Here is a 19,304-nt window from a genome sequence, read left to right as displayed (position 1 = left end):
GTGGGTGCATGGTTGTCTGTCCTTTGCTCTGTGTTTTTGTTGTCCTGTAATGTTGCCCTGTCCAGGGTGTACCCTAGTTCTCACCCAATAACCCCTGGAGATAAGCACCAGCCCTTCCTGAGACCTTGCAAGGATAATCAGCAGGAATAGACAGTGGAAGGATGGATACCAAATAGTTTTAATTACTAAACATATTTCACTTCCTAGTGACTTGAATTATTGTATATAATAACAACATTACAACCAGCTTAGCAGAAAGTGGAAAAAACACATTATTTTAAGCTAAATGGCCTATGTTATGTGATTTACAACTTGTTGGAGAGATTGTGACACATTTTAATTTGATGGGTAATTGGAATAGTTTTTGTAGAGATAAAATTTTCTTTGCCTAATCTGAACATTGAGACGTTACAAAATGCACTTAACATAAATTGTCAAAAAAAGTTTGAATTTGCGTTCTACCAAACATTTGACAAAGAGATACAACATTTAAATTCCTCTTTTCTTCATCATTTCTATTGTAAATGTTCACAAAACTCCATGGAGTAAATTACCAGATATCCTGCCGATGGTTACTGTTCTTCTATTAATGTTTAATACATTATTGTCACCATGGTGTAAGGGGTAAAAATCATGTCTGAATAAAAACATGCACCAAATTAATGATAGAACTGTTTAATGTAAAAAAATATTAGCAAAACACACCTTTAAAGTATTTATGTTATTTATCCTCAGAGTGCGTTTGTGCCCTAGCTTCACCGCACTGGGGTGGAGCGCAGAGTGAATCCTCTTAACCAGGTAATCTGTGGACCCATCTGCTGTGACAGTCACCCACCCTACATCCACCTTACACAAATATGTCACCTCTTTGTTAGACTCTGTAACCCAGCACAAGAGAAGGTGAGAGGTATCCTTTGGTAGAAGAGATAAATTAATTTGTTAATGATTTTTCATAAAATAATGATTTGACACATTGTTCTCTCTCTCTTTCAGACCATGCTGCTGTCTCCTCAGGCAGAGAGGAACTGGGAGGGTCTCTGTGAGGTGCTTGAAGATGTGCTGGAGGACCAGTCTCACAAGCAGCTGTTTGCCTTAGAGATTGGCTCTGGAACGGGACAGCATGTCATAAGGTTTGCACAGAAGTTACCATTTGTTACTTGGCAGCCATCGGACATCAAAGAGGAGTGCCGAGACAGGTTTGTCTCTCACTAAAATATGTTTTGCAACTTTTTTCAATTCATCTGCTGTAAACAGTGAAATTATGTGATGTGCATTCATTTTCAGCATAAAGGCATATATAGCTGCCACCAATGTGAAAACTGTGCTGCAGCCTGTCCTGCTGGATGCCAGTGAACCTTGGGACAAATGGGCAGGTGTTTCACATAACTCCTGTGATGTTATTATCGCCATTAACCTGCTGCAGTACAGCTCTTTCAAAACAGCACAAGTAGGTATCTAAAAAACCAACTGAAGACACTGGCTTCAGTAGCTCAGGCATTAACAAGCATTTTGCCTGCCAACATTTCTCCAAGGGTGTTTTTAGTGGAGCAGGGCAGATCCTCAAACCAAATGGCCTTCTAATGACATACGGGGTATGTAGTAAACCACATGGTATGTACATCATCACCAAGTAGAACATGCAAGTACATTGCAAAAAATTACAGTATCTTAAAAAAGTTTTATATTTTTTGTCACAGAAAATGAAACTCTTATATAGTATATAGATTTATTCCATATTGAGTTGAAATATTTCAAGCCTTTATTGTTTGTAATTTTGATGATTATAGTTAATAGAAAATGAAGAGAGATTATGCATAGGCTAAAAGTGTCGTGATGGCTAATGAGAAAAATAACTGTACTGCTGCTCAGTGAGGCCAAAGTTTGCATTTTGTTTGGAAATCAATGTCCCAGAGTGTGGAGGAAGAATCCACTTTGCTTGAAGTCCAGAGTGAGGTTTCCACAGTCAGTGATAATTTGGGGTGCCATGTCATCTGCTGGTTCTGGTCCACTGTGTTTTCTGAAGTCCACAGTCACCTAGCCATCTATAAGAAAATTCTTGAGCGCTTTATGTCGCCTTCTGCTGTTAAGCTTTATGGAGATGCTAATATCATTTTCCTGCAGGACCTGGCACCTAACCACTGTGCCAAAGGTACCAAAACTGCTTCATGACCGTGGTGTTACTGTGCTTGATTGGCCAGCAAACTGGCCTGATCTGAACACCATAGAGAATCTATGGAGTATTGTCAAGAAGATGGGAGACTCCCGATCCAACAATACAGATGATCTGAAGGCCTCTGTCAAAGCAACATGGGCTTCTATTACACCTCAGCAGACCCACAGGTTGATTCATGCAAATTCATGCAAAAGGAGCCCCAACCAGTTATTGAGTGCATATGAATGAACAGACTTTTCAGGAGCCTGACATTACTGTTTAAAATATGTAATATTTAAATTTTGGGGATTTATTATTTGTAAGACATACAGGTCCTTCTCAAAATATTAGCATATTGTGATAAAGTTCATTATTTTCCATAATGTAATGATGAAAATGTAACATTCATATATTTTAGATTCATTGCACACTACCTGAAATATTTCAGGTCTTTTATTGTCTTAATATGGATGATTTTGGCATACAGCTCATGAAAACCCAAAATTCCTATCTCACAAAATTAGCATATCATTAAAAGGGTCTCTAAACGAGCTATGAACCTAATCATCTGAATCAACGAGTTAACTCTAAACACCTGCAAAAGATTCCTGAGGCCTTTAAAACTCCCAGCCTGGTTCATCACTCAAAACCCCAATCATGGGTAAGACTGCCGACCTGACTGCTGTCCAGAAGGCCACTATTGACACCCTCAAGCAAGAGGGTAAGACACAGAAAGACATTTCTGAACGAATAGGCTGTTCCCAGAGTGCTGTATCAAGGCACCTCAGTGGGAAGTCTGTGGGAAGGAAAAAGTGTGGCAGAAAACGCTGCACAACGAGAAGAGGTGACCGGACCCTGAGGAAGATTGTGGGAGAAGGGCCGATTCCAGACCTCGGGGGACCTGCGGAAGCAGTGGACTGAGTCTGGAGTAGAAACATCCAGAGCCACCGTGCACAGGCGTGTGCAGGAAATGGGCTACAGGTGCCGCATTCCCCAGGTCAAGCCACTTTTGAACCAGAAACAGTGGCAGAAGCGCCTGACCTGGGCTACAGAGAAGCAGCACTGGACTGTTGCTCAGTGGTCCAAAGTACTTTTTTCGGATGAAAGCAAATTCTGCATGTCATTCGGAAATCAAGGTGCCAGAGTCTGGAGGAAGACTGGGGAGAAGGAAATGCCAAAATGCCAGAAGTCCAGTGTCAAGTACCCACAGTCAGTGATGGTCTGGGGTGCCGTGTCAGCTGCTGGTGTTGGTCCACTGTGTTTTATCAAGGGCAGGGTCAATGCAGCTAGCTATCAGGAGATTTTGGAGCACTTCATGCTTCCATCTGCTGAAAAGCTTTATGGAGATGAAGATTTCATTTTTCAGCACGACCTGGCACCTTCTCACAGTGCCAAAACCACTGGTAAATGGTTTACTGACCATGGTATCACTGTGCTCAATTGGCCTGCCAACTCTCCTGACCTGAACCCCATAGAGAATCTGTGGGATATTGTGAAGAGAACGTTGAGAGACTCAAGACCCAACACTCTGGATGAGCTAAAGGCCGCTATCGAAGCATCCTGGGCCTCCATAAGACCTCAGCAGTGCCACAAGCTGATTGCCTCCATGCCACGCCGCATTGAAGCAGTCATTTCTGCAAAAGGATTCCCGACCAAGTATTGAGTGCATAACTGTACATGATTATTTGAAGGTTGACGTTTTTTGTATTAAAAACACTTTTCTTTTATTGGTCGGATGAAATATGCTAATTTTGTGAGATAGGAATTTTGGGTTTTCATGAGCTGTATGCCAAAATCATCCGTATTAAGACAATAAAAGACCTGAAATATTTCAGTTAGTGTGCAATGAATCTAAAATATATGAATGTTAAATTTTCATCATGACATTATGGAAAATAATGAACTTTATCACAATATGCTAATATTTTGAGAAGGACCTGTAATCATCAAAAGTACAAATATAAAAGCTGGAAAAATATTTCACTCTATGTGGAATAATATATATAAGAGTTATACTTTCTGAAACGAATGCCAAAAATGACTGAACTTTTTACAATATTCAAATTTTTTGAGACGTGTTTGTAGAGTTATGGTCAGATTGTGACTTTTATTTTTATTCTTTGAAGGTTGCATTAATATTGAACTTTTAATGGGACATTTGAACAGTCATTTTTCAAGGTGGAATAATAGCACAACATACAAGTTCAACAAAGTTTATGATCAAGAATCTTGTGCACAAGGAGGGAAGGGCTGCAAAGGTTTGTGTATGAGCAAGGTGGCCTACAAATTGTCAGGAGGAATATGTCATAATTCCAGCAAACAATTGTGAAATGTTTGTGAAAGGACACCCGAAATATTTAACCGAAGTCATACAGTTTAAAAGGTAATATTCTCCTGAATTTGAGGAAAGTTCAAAAATATTTCTTCCATTATTCCGGCTCTTTTAGTAATTCTAGCTGACCTAAAGCATGAAATCGCTAATATAATGCAAGACAGTGAGACAAGAAGGCTATGTGTGTTTTTCTACAATGTATGTAATTATATTGCAGCTGCACATAAATCCTGGCTTTTATTACAACAAAAGCTTGTTGAAGGCTATAAAAAGCATGTGGTCAAGGTGCAACTTTCCAAGAGACTTTTAACCGAATATTAATGGTGTTCTCTAAATATGTAATTGAGCCTGAATGTATAATTTTGTAAAGAAAATCCTAAATAAATTAAAACTTGCATGCTCAATTCGTTTTATTTAAATTATGAAAATATGTTTATTGTTTGATCATTGAACCCCGAAAAAAAGAACAATTTAAATCCTTAAAATTCATATTGATGTTATGAGTGTATTTAAACTTTGAACAGACGGTGTAAAAACAAAAAAATACAATCCTAAAACAGGCTTTAAAAAATGACATATTGCTGAATATTTTTCAGATGTATGCTGTTAATGGCATCATTACACCAAGCTGTAATGAAGTTGTGGATGAAGAACTAAAGAAACTGTGAGTGAAAACCGTTTCTATTGCTTACACGTACATAATGGAGCTGCGCAACAACACGGCATTATAAACTTTCAGAATGACTGCCGGAGCCATGACTTCATTTCTATTTTCCTGTTCAGATTTTTAAGATCTTGTGAGGAATTTAGTTGTTTAATTCAATTATTTGTCACATGCGGATCCTTCCATATACATAACATATTGTGCATAGTTTCCAAGTGGAGTAAATCTTCATTCTGTTGCACAGGAATCCAGAGTGGGGTCTTCCAGACCTTGATGTGCTGAGACAGCAGGCCTATGGAAACGGGCTGCGTTTGGAGAGAATGGTGAGAAATAACATGCCTCATGGTGTTTACGATGCAAACATTCACCAACATAATTTTGTATGCTGCTGAAATTTTATTTTCAGATTGAGATGGAAGACTACTACAAATGCCTCCTCTTTCGGAAACTCGGAAGGTTATCCCTGTAAAGTGTGCACTACAGGAGAGTACTGGTTACAACAAGAAGGCCATTATTCACCAAATCAACAGGTCAACAGGACAACCATCAAAAAAATCCCCATCATGTACCTTTTTCTTACAAACTTTAGACAGAATATTAAAATTGAAAGTTAATCTTTTAGATAAATTTGGTAATTTGGTTAAGAAGCAGGATTAAAATGTTACAACTATGAGAGAATTTTATGGAATTGATTTAGTTTGGTTGGACACATAATGTCCCAGTTTATGCTGTTTTCTGTTGACATCTTAAATCATTATTCTCTCGTTTTTTTTTTCCTGTTTCCTCATTTTAAATATTGCAAAAACATGGTAGTTGTTTTTGTATTGTTAAATGTATTATTATTAATAATGCATTTAAATTATTAAATGCATTTGTTCATGTCAGTAAATCTGTGGATTGAGCCCTTACTATACACATTTCTTTGATTTACAGATATTTTCAATGAAAATTGTGCAAATTATCAATCCAGGTGGGAAATAAAACAAAGTTGAAACATGTAGACAGTAAGAACCTGATGTTTATTAAATATAATTTTAAATTACTTTAAAGTCAGACAGATCAGCATGATGGAGTTAAAGAAGTTCACACATAGAAACTGAAGATACAGAGTGTGATACATACATGCAGCATGTCATTTTCATTCTATAAGCATTTCTAAACAAACAAACAAAAAACAAAAAAACAAGTAATCTTGAGAAAGAGTGTCCATCTGAACTTTCTCCACAGCTCAATTTAAATGTGATTATTACACCAGAATGAACATGAATTTAGCCCGCTGCAGTCGGTTTTAGGTTAAATCGATGCTTGCTTCAGAACATGTCAAGGGATTCCAGACTGACTTAGTATTTTTTTTTTTTGTAACCACAATTCAACAAGGGTTAGACAACATTTCTACAGTGTACAATCCCTTCAATGCATTAACCGATTTTAGGAACTACTTTCAGACACAGTCGAAACTGCACACAACAAATAAATTCCCAATTCGTGTCCATGAGAAGGACAACTGGAAAACCCCAACTGGTAAGAGCTGTGAGCCAGATGAAGATGGCCAGCTTTCACTACTAAAACAGCCCTCTCTTATGAGATCCACACCACATACAGATGTTTCTTCAATCACTGACAAAACAAGTCAAATATTTCACTTCCATTCCAGAAAATAATCTCAACTCAACAAGCAAATGCTTTATTTTAGAAAAATATAAAACAAAAGAGGGTTGTGTCTTAATTTTCTCTTCTAAGTAGTATTTTCTTGAATGCCTACTTTTGCGCTTCAGTAATTTATTTAATAAAGAAATCCTACATACAAATCAGCTGAAAGATGAAGGTTTTGGAGCTCTCCGTAGCAGCTTTACCCCCATATTCTCTCACCTCGTGGGGGAAGAGGCAAGGAGAGCAATTGTTCTGCAACATTATCACAATATTTCACTTTGCCACAACATCACAGCAAGGTGGAAGGTGGGAATTTAGTCTGTTTTTCCAAAGGGAATCCTCCAAGTCAAGAAAAGGGGTGTTAAAAGGAAGAGAGAAGGTGTAGTGTGTGAAACTCCACAGCGTGGGAGTTTTCAGTCGAAGCAGATGAGCTGTGCCTCTGCACTGCCAGGAACCGCTTGAGGCACCTGCTGTTGTGCATGGGGCTGCTGTTGCTGCGGCGGCGGGCCACCAGGGGGAGCAACCTAAACAAGGTGGAAATGCAAAGGGTAAAAAATAGGAAGATTACTGAAGAGCTATCCTAAAATAACCTGCAGACTCTGAATGGAAGTCAAATGAGTGAGCTACAGGTCCTTCTCAAAATATTAGCATATTGTGATAAAGTTAATTATTTTCCATAATGTCATGATGAAAATTTAACATTCATATATTTTATATTCATTGCACACTAACTGAAATATTTCAGGTCTTTTATTGTCTTAATACGGATGATTTTGGCATACAGCTCATGAAAACCCAAAATTCCTATCTCACAAAATTAGCATATCATTAAAAGGGTCTCTAAACGAGCTATGAACCTAATCATCTGAATCAACGAGTTAACTCTAAACACCTGCAAAAGATTCCTGAGGCCTTTAAAACTCCCAGCCTGGTTCATCACTCAAAACCCCAATCATGGGTAAGACTGCCGACCTGACTGCTGTCCAGAAGGCCACTATTGACACCCTCAAGCAAGAGGGTAAGACACAGAAAGAAATTTCTGAACGAATAGGTTGTTCCCAGAGTGCTGTATCAAGGCACCTCAGTGGGAAGTCTGTGGGAAGGAAAAAGTGTGGCAGAAAACGCTGCACAACGAGAAGAGGTGACCGGACCCTGAGGAAGATTGTGGAGAAGGGCCGATTCCAGACCTTGGGGGACCTGCGGAAGCAGTGGACTGAGTCTGGAGTAGAAACATCCAGAGCCACCGTGCACAGGCGTGTGCAGGAAATGGGCTACAGGTGCCGCATTCCCCAGGTCAAGCCACTTTTGAACCAGAAACAGTGGCAGAAGCGCCTGACCTGGGCTACAGAGAAGCAGCACTGGACTGTTGCTCAGTGGTCCAAAGTACTTTTTTCGGATGAAAGCAAATTCTGCATGTCATTCGGAAATCAAGGTGCCAGAGTCTGGAGGAAGACTGGGGAGAAGGAAATGCCAAAATGCCAGAAGTCCAGTGTCAAGTACCCACAGTCAGTGATGGTCTGGGTGCCGTGTCAGCTGCTGGTGTTGGTCCACTGTGTTTTATCAAGGGCAGGGTCAATGCAGCTAGCTATCAGGAGATTTTGGAGCACTTCATGCTTCCATCTGCTGAAAAGCTTTATGGAGATGAAGATTTCATTTTTCAGCACGACCTGGCACCTGCTCACAGTGCCAAAACCACTGGTAAATGGTTTACTGACCATGGTATCACTGTGCTCAATTGGCCTGCCAACTCTCCTGACCTGAACCCCATAGAGAATCTGTGGGATATTGTGAAGAGAACGTTGAGAGACTCAAGACCCAACACTCTGGATGAGCTAAAGGCCGCTATCGAAGCATCCTGGGCCTCCATAAGACCTCAGCAGTGCCACAGGCTGATTGCCTCCATGCCACGCCGCATTGAAGCAGTCATTTCTGCCAAAGGATTCCGGACCACGTATTGAGTGCATAACTGTACATGATTATTTGAAGGTTGACGTTTTTTGTATTAAAAACACTTTTCTTTTATTGGTCGGATGAAATATGCTAATTTTGTGAGATAGGAATTTTGGGTTTTCATGAGCTGTATGCCAAAATCATCCGTATTAAGACAATAAAAGACCTGAAATATTTCAGTTAGTGTGCAATGAATCTAAAATATATGAATGTTAAATTTTCATCATGACATTATGGAAAATAATGAACTTTATCACAATATGCTAATATTTTGAGAAGGACCTGTATATTATTCTGCTAGTCTGCAGCAACCACATACTTAAGGTTAAAATGCACAATCTCCTGACTTTCCTTAGGGTCCAACATCATAGTTACTCTGCCTAAAAAGGCCATAAGCAACGTAAGGGGCTACCATCTAGCAGCAGTAAATCCCATCTTGACAAAATGACTTGTGAAACTGGTCTGGGTTAGCACGCAATCATCCCATCATAGCTCTGATGCCTTGCCTAAAGTAGCGCCCCTAAATGAAATCCATTGGAATCAAATGCCTACAGAGTCAACCTGTGCTGCACAAGTGCAAAGGTGAAAAGACATTGGTTCACCTTGCAGCATGAAAATGATTGGAAAATACAGACAGTGGTACAATAGAAAGACTAAAATAAGTATGTACAAAGACACCCTGAATCCAATCAGACTCTTTAAAAGAAGAATGAGCTAAAACATCAGTCTCTAAATGAGCAATGTTGATAAAGACATACAGTGAAACAGTTGGTGGTTCTACAAATCACTGACCCAGAGGGGCCTATAAGCAAATGCACTTTAGATTTTTATTTATAAAAAAAAAAAAATGTCCCTTCCTTTTTCACAATTAGGCCCTGCTTTACGTCTACCACATAAAATCCCGTCTGCACCCAGAAAACGCAATGATGTCTATGTTTTAACATGACAAAATATGATTACTTCTAAAAAGATACATTTACACTGCTCTGACCCATCTTTACCAGCAGATGCCGTTAGTATAAGCTGCTGTTTACATTCTTTTTCTCTGCGTTCAACGTAATCCTCTGACATGGGAGAGGCCATGCCAACAGCAGGGAGTGTCCCACCATTTGTCTCTGATGAGGGAACTTCCTGTTTGAACAACTCAACAGGTTGGACAAGGCCTTACATCACGTCAGCTCTCACCCTAAACTGTAGCTTTCCATGCTGAGCCCCCTACTCATTCTCCACCCCTATGGCTGCATCTTTATCCACAGCAACTTGAATACCCAGGTGACACCATCATTATGGTAAATAAACAGCTCTTTCTAGTCATACTAACCACCCAAAAAGTTTTACACTAGAGTCGTATTTGAGCCACCGTTGGCCCACAATGGGGTCCGGATAATTACTTAATGCCCGCTTCATTTCCTGGAGGAGCTGATCAGGCATAGACCCAGAGGATACCAACGACCTGAAGAAGTGCTTCTAGAACATTTCAAGTAAATTACTGTGAGGTTAGACAAAGTTAAAAGCCATCACTGCATTAAATACAGCTTGTTTAGGAGAAGTGTGATATACAGCAAAGACCTGTATGTGTTGATCATGTAATAAAAAAAAATAATCACAAAAGCATTACTACAATATTACAGTTTCTGAACCTTTAGTGAAGCAAATAATTTATGGAATACACCAATATTTAACTGACCTGCTGGTACATGGGCTGCTGTCCCGGCATGTAGGGCTGTTGGGGGGGCATGTTGGGGTCCTGTCCGGGCAAGGCTGAGATCATGTTCTGCATGTTGTATGGTGGGTAACTCATGTAAGCCATCCCATTGGTGGGGGCTGCCTGCGACATGGGGGGTATACTTTGGGCTTGAGAGACCACATTCTGCACACAACATAGAACAGTTAAGAGTTATAGCTTTAAATAGACCGGTTTTAGTTTTAAATGATCGGACAATCAGATATGGGCATTCACACCTGGTAGGCCTGAGTGGGTGTGGGCTGATAGTTGGAGTACTGTGGGCTAGTTGTGGGTGGGGCCTGGCCTGGAGGAGGCTGTCCATTGGCGCCTGGAGCCTGATACATGTATGCATTAACCATATTGGGATCTGGGGGGAAAATAACAGTCACAATCAAATGTTTAAACTTCAATAGATCTAATTATTGTTGATTACACTAATTTTCATCTAGAAATATAGGTGATGTAAAAATCCAGTTAACCTTTAAGAATAAAGATCAGAGACTTTTCAAAATAAAAAAAGTCTTGATCTTTCCAATCTAATTTCATGACATAATGTCTTCATTAATTAACTGGGAACACACTCAACATAAAATGGATTTCCTAATAAAACTAGAGATTTTAAGTCTTCCTTACCTGTGGCAGAAGGGGGCATAGCCTGGTACTGGCCTGGCGCAGTCTGCCCCGGCTGATTCATATACATGTTGTGCATAGGTGAGCCCTCCACAGAACCAGCAGGACTGAAAGTGCCTGGGTAGCTGGGTGGACCACCAGGCTGGTATACCGCCCCTCCAGCAACATTAGGAGGCAGAGACTGCATCTGCATAAGTCATGAAATATTTTTTAAAGAGTGTGGATTTCTTTTTCAAGAGAAGTCTCATTTCAGTGGACTGATACAATGTGTACCTGGGCGTAGGGCAGAGAGAAAGCAGGCATCTGAGCTCTCATTTGGATTGTGTGCTTCTGCTGCTCCAAACGCATCTGCCTCTCCTTCTCCTGCTCCTGGAGGCGCTGAATGGCCAGCTGTCTCTGCATCTCCAGGTATTCCTGTTAGTCACATAAACATGTTAGAAAGGTAATAAACACTATGACAACACATCTAGGCTTAGTGGAAAAAAAAAATGTTACCTGTTTTTTCTGCCTCATGATCTCTAACTTCTGTGCAAGCTGGATCTGCCTTTGTCTCTCTGCCTCCTCCGCAGCTCTGCGCAGCTTCTCTCTGTGTTCGTCACGAAGCGCGTTGAGGGCAGCTCGAGCATCGCGCACTTGTGCCAGCTTGTCCTGCAGTCCCTCGTAGTACACTGACAACATCCAGGACATCATAGTTCAGGGACTGGACATGAGAACACAGAAAGGCATGCACAAACGCAAACTCACGTCGCTTTTCATCCAGCTGGTTTAGGATGTCCAACAGCTGAGGGTGCATGTTGTTGATGGACTGGAAGAGCGACAGCACGGCGCTGTCGTTGGTAATGCTGCGCCCACGCATGTGGTTGCTCTTCATGCGGTTCAGGAAAGTAGTAACAGCGTTCTGCAGGGCCTTGAGAAACTGCTCATGGTTCTCCTCGGACTCACCGTTCTGGTAAGGCTGCTGGAGAAGGGGTTATAGTGAAGACGTGAGCAACAGCTCCTTGTCAGCTGATAGTGTGTCTTGATGTCTCTGCAGGTTTGGACATACCTCAACTATGTTGACAGGCTGGACAGGCAGGTGACTTTCAACAGGCTGGCTGATTGGTGGAAGGGGCTCAGCCATTGAGACAGGGGCAGGGGCTGAGGGGGTGGGACTCTTCCGAGCATCTTCCTGCTTCTTTTCCCAGTAAGTTCTATTCAGGTAGCGGGCCAACTGGAATTACAAGACACAAGAATGTAAAAGTAAGGCATTACTATCTCTTATAATAATAATATTATTACTAATAATAAACTAATTAAAATTCAAAGCAATGTGCGAAAAGTACCTCAGGGTCTACTTCTTCAGCAGACGGAGCAGAGGAGTTCTGCAATGCACAAATGTTTACAAGTGATCCATAACAACACAGATTTATAAAATATTGGAAAAGATATGCTTTAAAAACTTTTTATTGAACCAGATGTTTTGTTTCATATAAAGATGCATCAGGTCTTACCACTGGAGAAGTGTAAAGGTTGCTGACTGGGGGTGCTGAGGAAGTCACTGGGGTAGGATCAGCTTTGGGATACATCGAGTACGAGTTCTTCTGTCTCTGCAAGCGACCAATGAACTCTGAGTCAGTTTTCTCCTCAGATAAACTAACGTGAAAGGAGGCATATATTCAGCTACATAACTCTAACCCACCATCCGCTCCTTCTCTTCTGCCTCACTCTGGGAAAGAGCAATGGCCAGCTGCAGCTCTTCCTCCTCCTGCAGAGCAGTCTCGTCTTTCTTTGGGGGAATCTGGTCAGATACAGAAACAAGAAAAGGACCTAAAGATAAGAGACTGAAAACTCCAAGGTTTTAGAAAGACAGTCACAGAATGCACCTAGCCATGGTAAACGTGAAAAAAGCCTCAAAACAAATACATATTTTACTGCTGTATCATAACCTCACACCAAGCGATTTGGAAAAATCCAACCGTTAATTTAAGTACATTTATTTATTTCTCAAAAAAAATATATATATACTCGGTTAAGAAACATTTAACAGAAACAACTGGTAGCACAATTACTGGTACTACTTCTTTGGAAAAACTCCCTTTGCCAACAGGATTGCACTTATATTGGTCCTACAACATTTCTCGAGAGTGAAGCATAAAGAGGGATCTTCAGCTCTCTTCGTCCTTATGCCCTCTTCAGCTGACCTCACTGGTTTTCTGTGGGATTTACAATAAACTCCCATAGCCTCTGGAAGAGAAATGGGCCCAAAACACCAGAGAATCTCGAGCATACTCAACAGCAAACATGAGGTGGTTTTCCACACATTCATCCAGACCCACCCTTTGTTAAGGTTGCTAAAAAGCTAAATCTTTGTCTCATCTCACCAAAATATGTGGCTGCAGTAAGCAAACCCCAAACATTTACATTTGTGATGGTAGGACAGAAAAAGCTTATTTTTTCCTGTTGTACCATTAACTCACCATTGATTGTTTAGGAGGCCAGTATGCCCCCCAAACAACCTGAAGACAAGTCGGCAAGGTCAAATGGTTTTTAGAGACTTGGTGATCGGACATCAGAAGCAACAAGTACTTTGAACTAAGCCCACTTAAAGCTTTAAAAAACCATTTAATTAGTCTTAAAATCAATCTATTTATTTATTTTACAGTGAATAAAGTTGCCAACAACTGCGCAATGTGCCATTTTGTTAAATACAATTATTTCTAATTATAATTTCTCCACTGAATAAATCTACTCAAATGCAATTTTTAAGTTTAAGATAATGCTACTATAATAAGAGATTTATCTATTTTAGGGATCTTATACATAGTTCCCAGAGGTGGCAATAAATATGGCCACAACTGTACATGTTTGAAGGTAAGAAATGACCTGAGACTGTTGGGACAGCGGGCTGGTCAAGTACTCAGGGGGCAGGTCTGCTGGGCCTGAGGAGGGGGCTTTTCCTTCAGCTTTCCTAAGTGGAGGAGAGAGGGAGGGGTGGCTGGTGAGGAAAAGGGATCAGGGAGGACAAACAACTTCGTAAATCAGAGAAGACCGTGCTGCTGAAAAAACACCTGGAACTCTCCAGACACAAAACATGCAAAAAATTAGTATGAGGTGGACACATTTACATAATTATTAACTTACAGATAACAGTTCAATTCTGGCAATGTGGAGGCATGACTATATGGGCATTATTCAACTCAGAACCACTACATTGTCAATATTTATCAACTAAAACATTTTCTCCAGACAAAATCCAGACCAAAAGGTTTATTTTGAAACTGATAAAACGAGGTATATCATCATAGAAATTATATTTTTTTAAACTAAAACATAGGTCTAAAGCAAAAAGTCAGTGACCTTCAAACATCTAGAAAATATTACCAGCAACTCACACACATGGCTGGTTGTTAACCCCGAAAACGCGGTTATGATGAAACTGAAGCTGCAAATAAAATTTGCCTACATTTTCATATCTTATTTTAGAGATTAATGTGCCCTTTGTTTATGGGGGAAAAAAAAGAAGTAACAGTGATGATAAAATGAAGGGTTTTCTACAGCGAGATGCTCCCTACTCCATACTTTAGTATTCTTTTCATAGAGACGCTTGCACTTCTGTCAGGGTGACTCACTTGTTTAGCTGCTCAAAGCAGGGCTCACACACACGCACTTCCTTCTCGATGCCAAACTTTGGAATGGTGGAGTACTTAGACGAACACTTCCCACAGAAAATCTGCCCACAGGCACGACAATGGTGCTGGAAAAGCAAGGAGCAGAAATCCAGGTCAATCCTCAGCTTTAAGCATTCAATCCACACAAACCGCTTCGATGAAAGAAGGAAAACCATAAAATCTTACATGTTCCCCTGTTAGAAGGAAGCCCAGCCTACCTTTCTAGTCATAACGCCAAATTGAACTCTGCACCTGTGGCACTCCTCAGCATCAACCCAGTCAGGGGCCTACAGAAGGCAAATGGTAGGTATTAGATCAGGTGAAACAACAAATCTACGGGACTTGAGTTAACCACTATCCTCTTTTTTATGTCTTTGGCTCAGTCCATTAATAGGAACTCTTTATTAGCAAGAAAAACAAGATAAAAATCTCACTCTCTCTGCTGCAAACATGGCATCACTCTCCTTAAACTCAGGAAATACATGACCTTTAGAGGGGGGAAAAAAAAACAACACAAAAAGTGGTTTAGAGTATAAAATGTGTGTAATTCAAGAACATAGAATATTCTTACGTTTAATTTCAGGTTGAGAGTTTGGGGGGGCGATAAGGACTTAATCATGATATTGTGTGGTACTTTTGTGATAATGAAAAAAGTGATCATAAAAAAATATTTATAACTTCTTTTTAGTCTTTTTCAGATAACTGATGGGCTGTGGCTGCATATCACAGCACACACAGTGCCACAAACACAAATACTGCTCTTAAAAATGACCTCCATTTTGAAATAGGCTAGGAGGAATAGGAGAAAAGAGTAAAACTAACAATCCCAATAATACATCCTGTTTTTAAACATCGGTAATTAAAATGTATTGTTGTTGGGATAATTCCAAATTCTTATCATAAGATGTTTTTCACAATAAACGATACAATAACTGCCCAGCCCTAGTTGATAGTGCCTATGAAAACAGCTTTGAACACTTACCTTCCACTTTCAAGATCTGATAGGTATCTTGAACCACCTTGTATTTGGGTTCATTGCGGAAGGCGTGGGCCCAGGCTTGGATCAGGTACAGAATCTTGTTTCTGACATTTGGTTCTGTCTGCTTCTGATAGTAACAGTCAAGAAAAAGCTTTTACACAATTAAAGATGGCTATTTTTGAAATGAAAACTATCTTTCTTGTCACATAACAGACAAAAGGAATTCAACAGCATTCAGTAAGGAGTGAGACATACATTCTCCTGCTGGTTTTGTGATGTGAAAACACTCATGTCACAAGACAATTACCTCAGCAGGAAGTCGTAACAAGAATGCCCGTCATGTTTAGTGTCACATGACACGGTGGGAGCCAATCAAATACTAGTGGCTCATGCTGTAACACAACTGCCAACTAGAGAGCAAGGAGCACTGATTGAATCAAATAAGAACGTGCAAAATGCGAGAGAACACTGTCCCAATTTCCTAAACAAATTCTTATATAGATTTTTTTAATGAGAATGGAGATTTAATGCAAAATTGCACTGAAATATTATTTAGTTAAAATGGTCATTATGAGGTTATATGGTGACAACCAGCTTGACTCCAAGAAAATGCATATTATGAAAACAAACTCACCTTTGGTAAAATGGAATATCACCACAAAGAAACACATATATTTTAAACTCTATATTTCCCTTAACTAAAAGTTTACGGCTAAGTGAAAACTCACTGACTGAAAGATAACTGACTGGATAGAAGAGATTTACATTTTCTAAAAATTCAAAATACGACCACCTTAAAGAGATCCTTCAGTTCTTCCATAGTTTGTTTACTTGCGACCTCATCGTGCACCGTCTGCCCACAGTTCTTCACCACCGACTCTAGGACCTGAAGAGAGACACACAATCAATTACACTGTGGCCCCTACAATGCAATCAATGTCAGAAAATGCCAAAGAAATTATATACAGCATGGCCTCCCATTCGCATTTTGTTTTTATTTAAACCTTCGAAAATTGCTATTTTTTTTTACATTTCACTTCATAACTTTAGAGTATAGCAGCTGACAAACACATGGAGACTTTATGTTACTGCTTCCTTACAATTTAAAATAGTTACAGAAATGCAAATAAACCTGACGATTGATGAAAAGTATATAGTTATAAGAGAATTAACATTATTACAAATCCATTCACAAACCGCTGGTAAACAAAAACACAAAACATATACTAAGCAGTTTCCAGTTAATTTGATTTAATCAAACTGGAAATTTTAAAAACTTTAAGATTTCTACTCATTATTCCCCTTAAAATATCTTACCTCAAATCCATAGAGAGCCACGTGGGGATTTTTGTCAATCAGTTTCTTCTTAATGGCAGCAATAGCATATTTAGCTCTTAGGGAAGAAAAAAAAGAAAAGTATGGTTCAATGAAGACTAAAGGTGTTAAAGAGTGTAGATTCAACATTACATCTGTACACATTTAACTGTCAAATTAACAGGCTTTGATAGTACAGAAGATCTGACTGAATGACTTACTGTGTGTCTCCTTGCCGAATGAGATCACAGATCTGAAGAATAGATTCCCAGTCAGTCTCCAGAAGCAGCTGACTGGTTGCTTTATCTGCAAGCAGCAAACATTATTTATTATTAAATGTACACAAGATTGAAGAACAAAGTTCGACAGGGCTGTTGTGTTGGTTTATGACAAACATTATTTAAAAGATTTAGTTGATGGGACAGCTGTTCTCTAGCATTCCTTTAGAATCCAAACTTCACACTTTTACTTTGGTCTCATTTGCTCCCAAATTAATCTTCCCAAGCAGATCTTTAGCTCATCTTTAGAAGCTCCAGATTAGCATCAACATTTCTGGAGTACAGTGGCTTTCTACCTGCATCCCTGCGACGCAGCCATTGTTTTTCAGTGTTTTTCTCATTGGAAGACATTTTAACCTTTGTTTTCCATGTGAGAGAGACCTCTAACACCACTGGAGAAGTTAGCCTTAGCACAGACCATGCACCAATTAGCACCAGTAGTAAGGACATTTCATACCCACCTTTATGATCTACTTATAGTTTGTCATCAGGAAATGTGTCTATGTGACTCCGCTAATAATATCTACCTGTGTACCGGTGGGTTGCCCAGTTATTTTTGATCAGGTGTCATAATTTTTCCTATTTACTTAAAGCCAACTGGTCTGAATGAGGATCTCAGCCACAGCTAATGGAAATAGTGTAGATTATGAAATTTTAGATAAAAAAAAACAACAACACGAGGCCTCCTATCATAGCACTGTAGGGTTGTGTCGTTTTGACTCACTGTTGAACCCTGTGGTTCAACATTGGACTAATACCGTTTTGTTACTTGCGGTGTATTAAATTTGGGGTTAGGGTTGGCTAAGTTATACCCTGGCTGGGTTTATGCGTAAAAGAAAAGCATCTATGGCATAATATCAAGGCATATGTTTGGTTTTTTTGCTTTAAGATGTTTAATTATACAAGCTTATGGGTTGTAAACTTCTATTTTTTGCGTCTAAAGTAAGACTGATGTAGTGGAAATAAAATGGTGAGACAAAATTAACAGGTTATATTTTTGTTTCTTTTTTCCTTCGGGGTGGTGGTTATGTCACCTCAAGAGGCCTGGTGATAAGTTACATAGAGCTTTCTCGTCAGTTTTAACTAAAATTATGAATTTGGAGCTAGATCATTTCAATTTCTCAATCTGATTTAATCACAGAAAACCTTTTTCAACTCCATGTGACTTTTTAATACTTTAACATAAATGGATCTAGAGCTGGATGATTCTTATTCATGTGATATCACCTTCAGCTGTCTACTACAATTAGAAGGGAGTCTATAAATACTGTTTACATCTTCCTTTTGTAATTATATCAGTCTGGCAGCTACCTAATCAACCTTTTGTAATCTCTAAACCAAACACTGCCCTTTAAAACACCCACATTAATGACAACGTTACAATTTGCTCCTCGGATTTTCCCCCTTTTTTTGGATATGTCAAGAACTATACAGCAAGTGTCGCTAATGATTTAACCAGTACCTTATGTAAATGTTTTCGTTAAGCAGACACAAACGCATCTCAATCCAGTCGCCATTACCTTAACTACAGTTTTTGCGACTCGAACACAAAGCGTTTAAATAGACCAAATAAACTGTATTGGTAAACTTCTCCAGTCGTTTTGATAAAATAAACGACTCTGCCTGGGCCTTCGCAAGCTAAAAGGAGCTAGCTGGCCTAAGAGCCACATCCCTATCAAAACAATATGCCGCAAAAATCATCGCACTTTTTGACTGACCGTTGGATAAAAGCTGATAACTATTAAAGGAATTTGGTGTTAACTTACCGAGAAGCCTCTCAAAAGTGCCTCCTCCTTTACCCATTGTTAATTATGATTCTAACAGTGTCCGACGAAGTAATTCGTATAACCAGCGGATCCTGATATTTTCACCGCTGAGGTTAGCCTGTTAGCTTATCTCTTAGCCACGGAGTACAGCTGTGTTTTAGTCACAACTCTTCCTGCTTCTTCTCCCCCTAGTGACGAAAGGATGAAATTACAAGG

General features: G+C 39.6%; 2 protein-coding genes across 6 annotated transcripts; one reads left to right on the top strand and one right to left on the bottom strand.

Moving 5' to 3' along the window:
• The first annotated feature begins 798 nt into the window (after positions 1-798).
• Positions 799-6,348, top strand: LOC124864281 (methyltransferase-like 26 B). Its single transcript, XM_047359003.1, has 7 exons — positions 799-900; positions 994-1,196; positions 1,285-1,447; positions 1,533-1,592; positions 5,081-5,148; positions 5,393-5,471; positions 5,555-6,348. The coding sequence occupies exons 2-7, from the start codon at positions 997-999 to the stop codon at positions 5,615-5,617; spliced, it is 633 nt and encodes a 210-aa protein (XP_047214959.1). The 5' UTR covers positions 799-900; positions 994-996; the 3' UTR covers positions 5,618-6,348.
• On the bottom strand, positions 6,149-19,244 carry LOC124864277 (hepatocyte growth factor-regulated tyrosine kinase substrate-like). Of its 5 annotated transcripts, none has more exons than XM_047358995.1 (20): positions 19,089-19,244; positions 17,266-17,350; positions 17,048-17,123; positions 16,524-16,616; positions 15,734-15,857; positions 15,186-15,238; positions 14,970-15,038; positions 14,713-14,837; positions 13,967-14,078; positions 12,783-12,881; positions 12,595-12,690; positions 12,427-12,465; positions 12,150-12,314; positions 11,849-12,059; positions 11,600-11,772; positions 11,378-11,518; positions 11,108-11,291; positions 10,711-10,841; positions 10,436-10,618; positions 6,149-7,322 (listed from the first exon to the last, which is right to left on the bottom strand). In XM_047358995.1, exons 1-20 carry the CDS (start codon positions 19,123-19,125, stop codon positions 7,212-7,214), a joined length of 2,307 nt encoding a protein of 768 aa, XP_047214951.1. In that variant the 5' UTR covers positions 19,126-19,244; the 3' UTR covers positions 6,149-7,211. The 5 variants fall into 5 exon arrangements, with proteins under 5 accessions (XP_047214951.1, XP_047214954.1, XP_047214955.1 ...); XM_047358998.1 differs by having other exon boundaries at positions 11,849-12,062; positions 13,967-14,051; XM_047358999.1 differs by having other exon boundaries at positions 13,967-14,051.
• Between the last annotated feature and the right edge of the window lie 60 nt (positions 19,245-19,304).

Source organism: Girardinichthys multiradiatus, chromosome Y, assembly GCF_021462225.1.
Source record: "Girardinichthys multiradiatus isolate DD_20200921_A chromosome Y, DD_fGirMul_XY1, whole genome shotgun sequence".
NCBI lineage: Eukaryota > Metazoa > Chordata > Actinopteri > Cyprinodontiformes > Goodeidae > Girardinichthys > Girardinichthys multiradiatus.
Note: the sequence above shows the minus strand (reverse complement) of the source record. Positions and strands in the feature narration are given on the sequence as shown.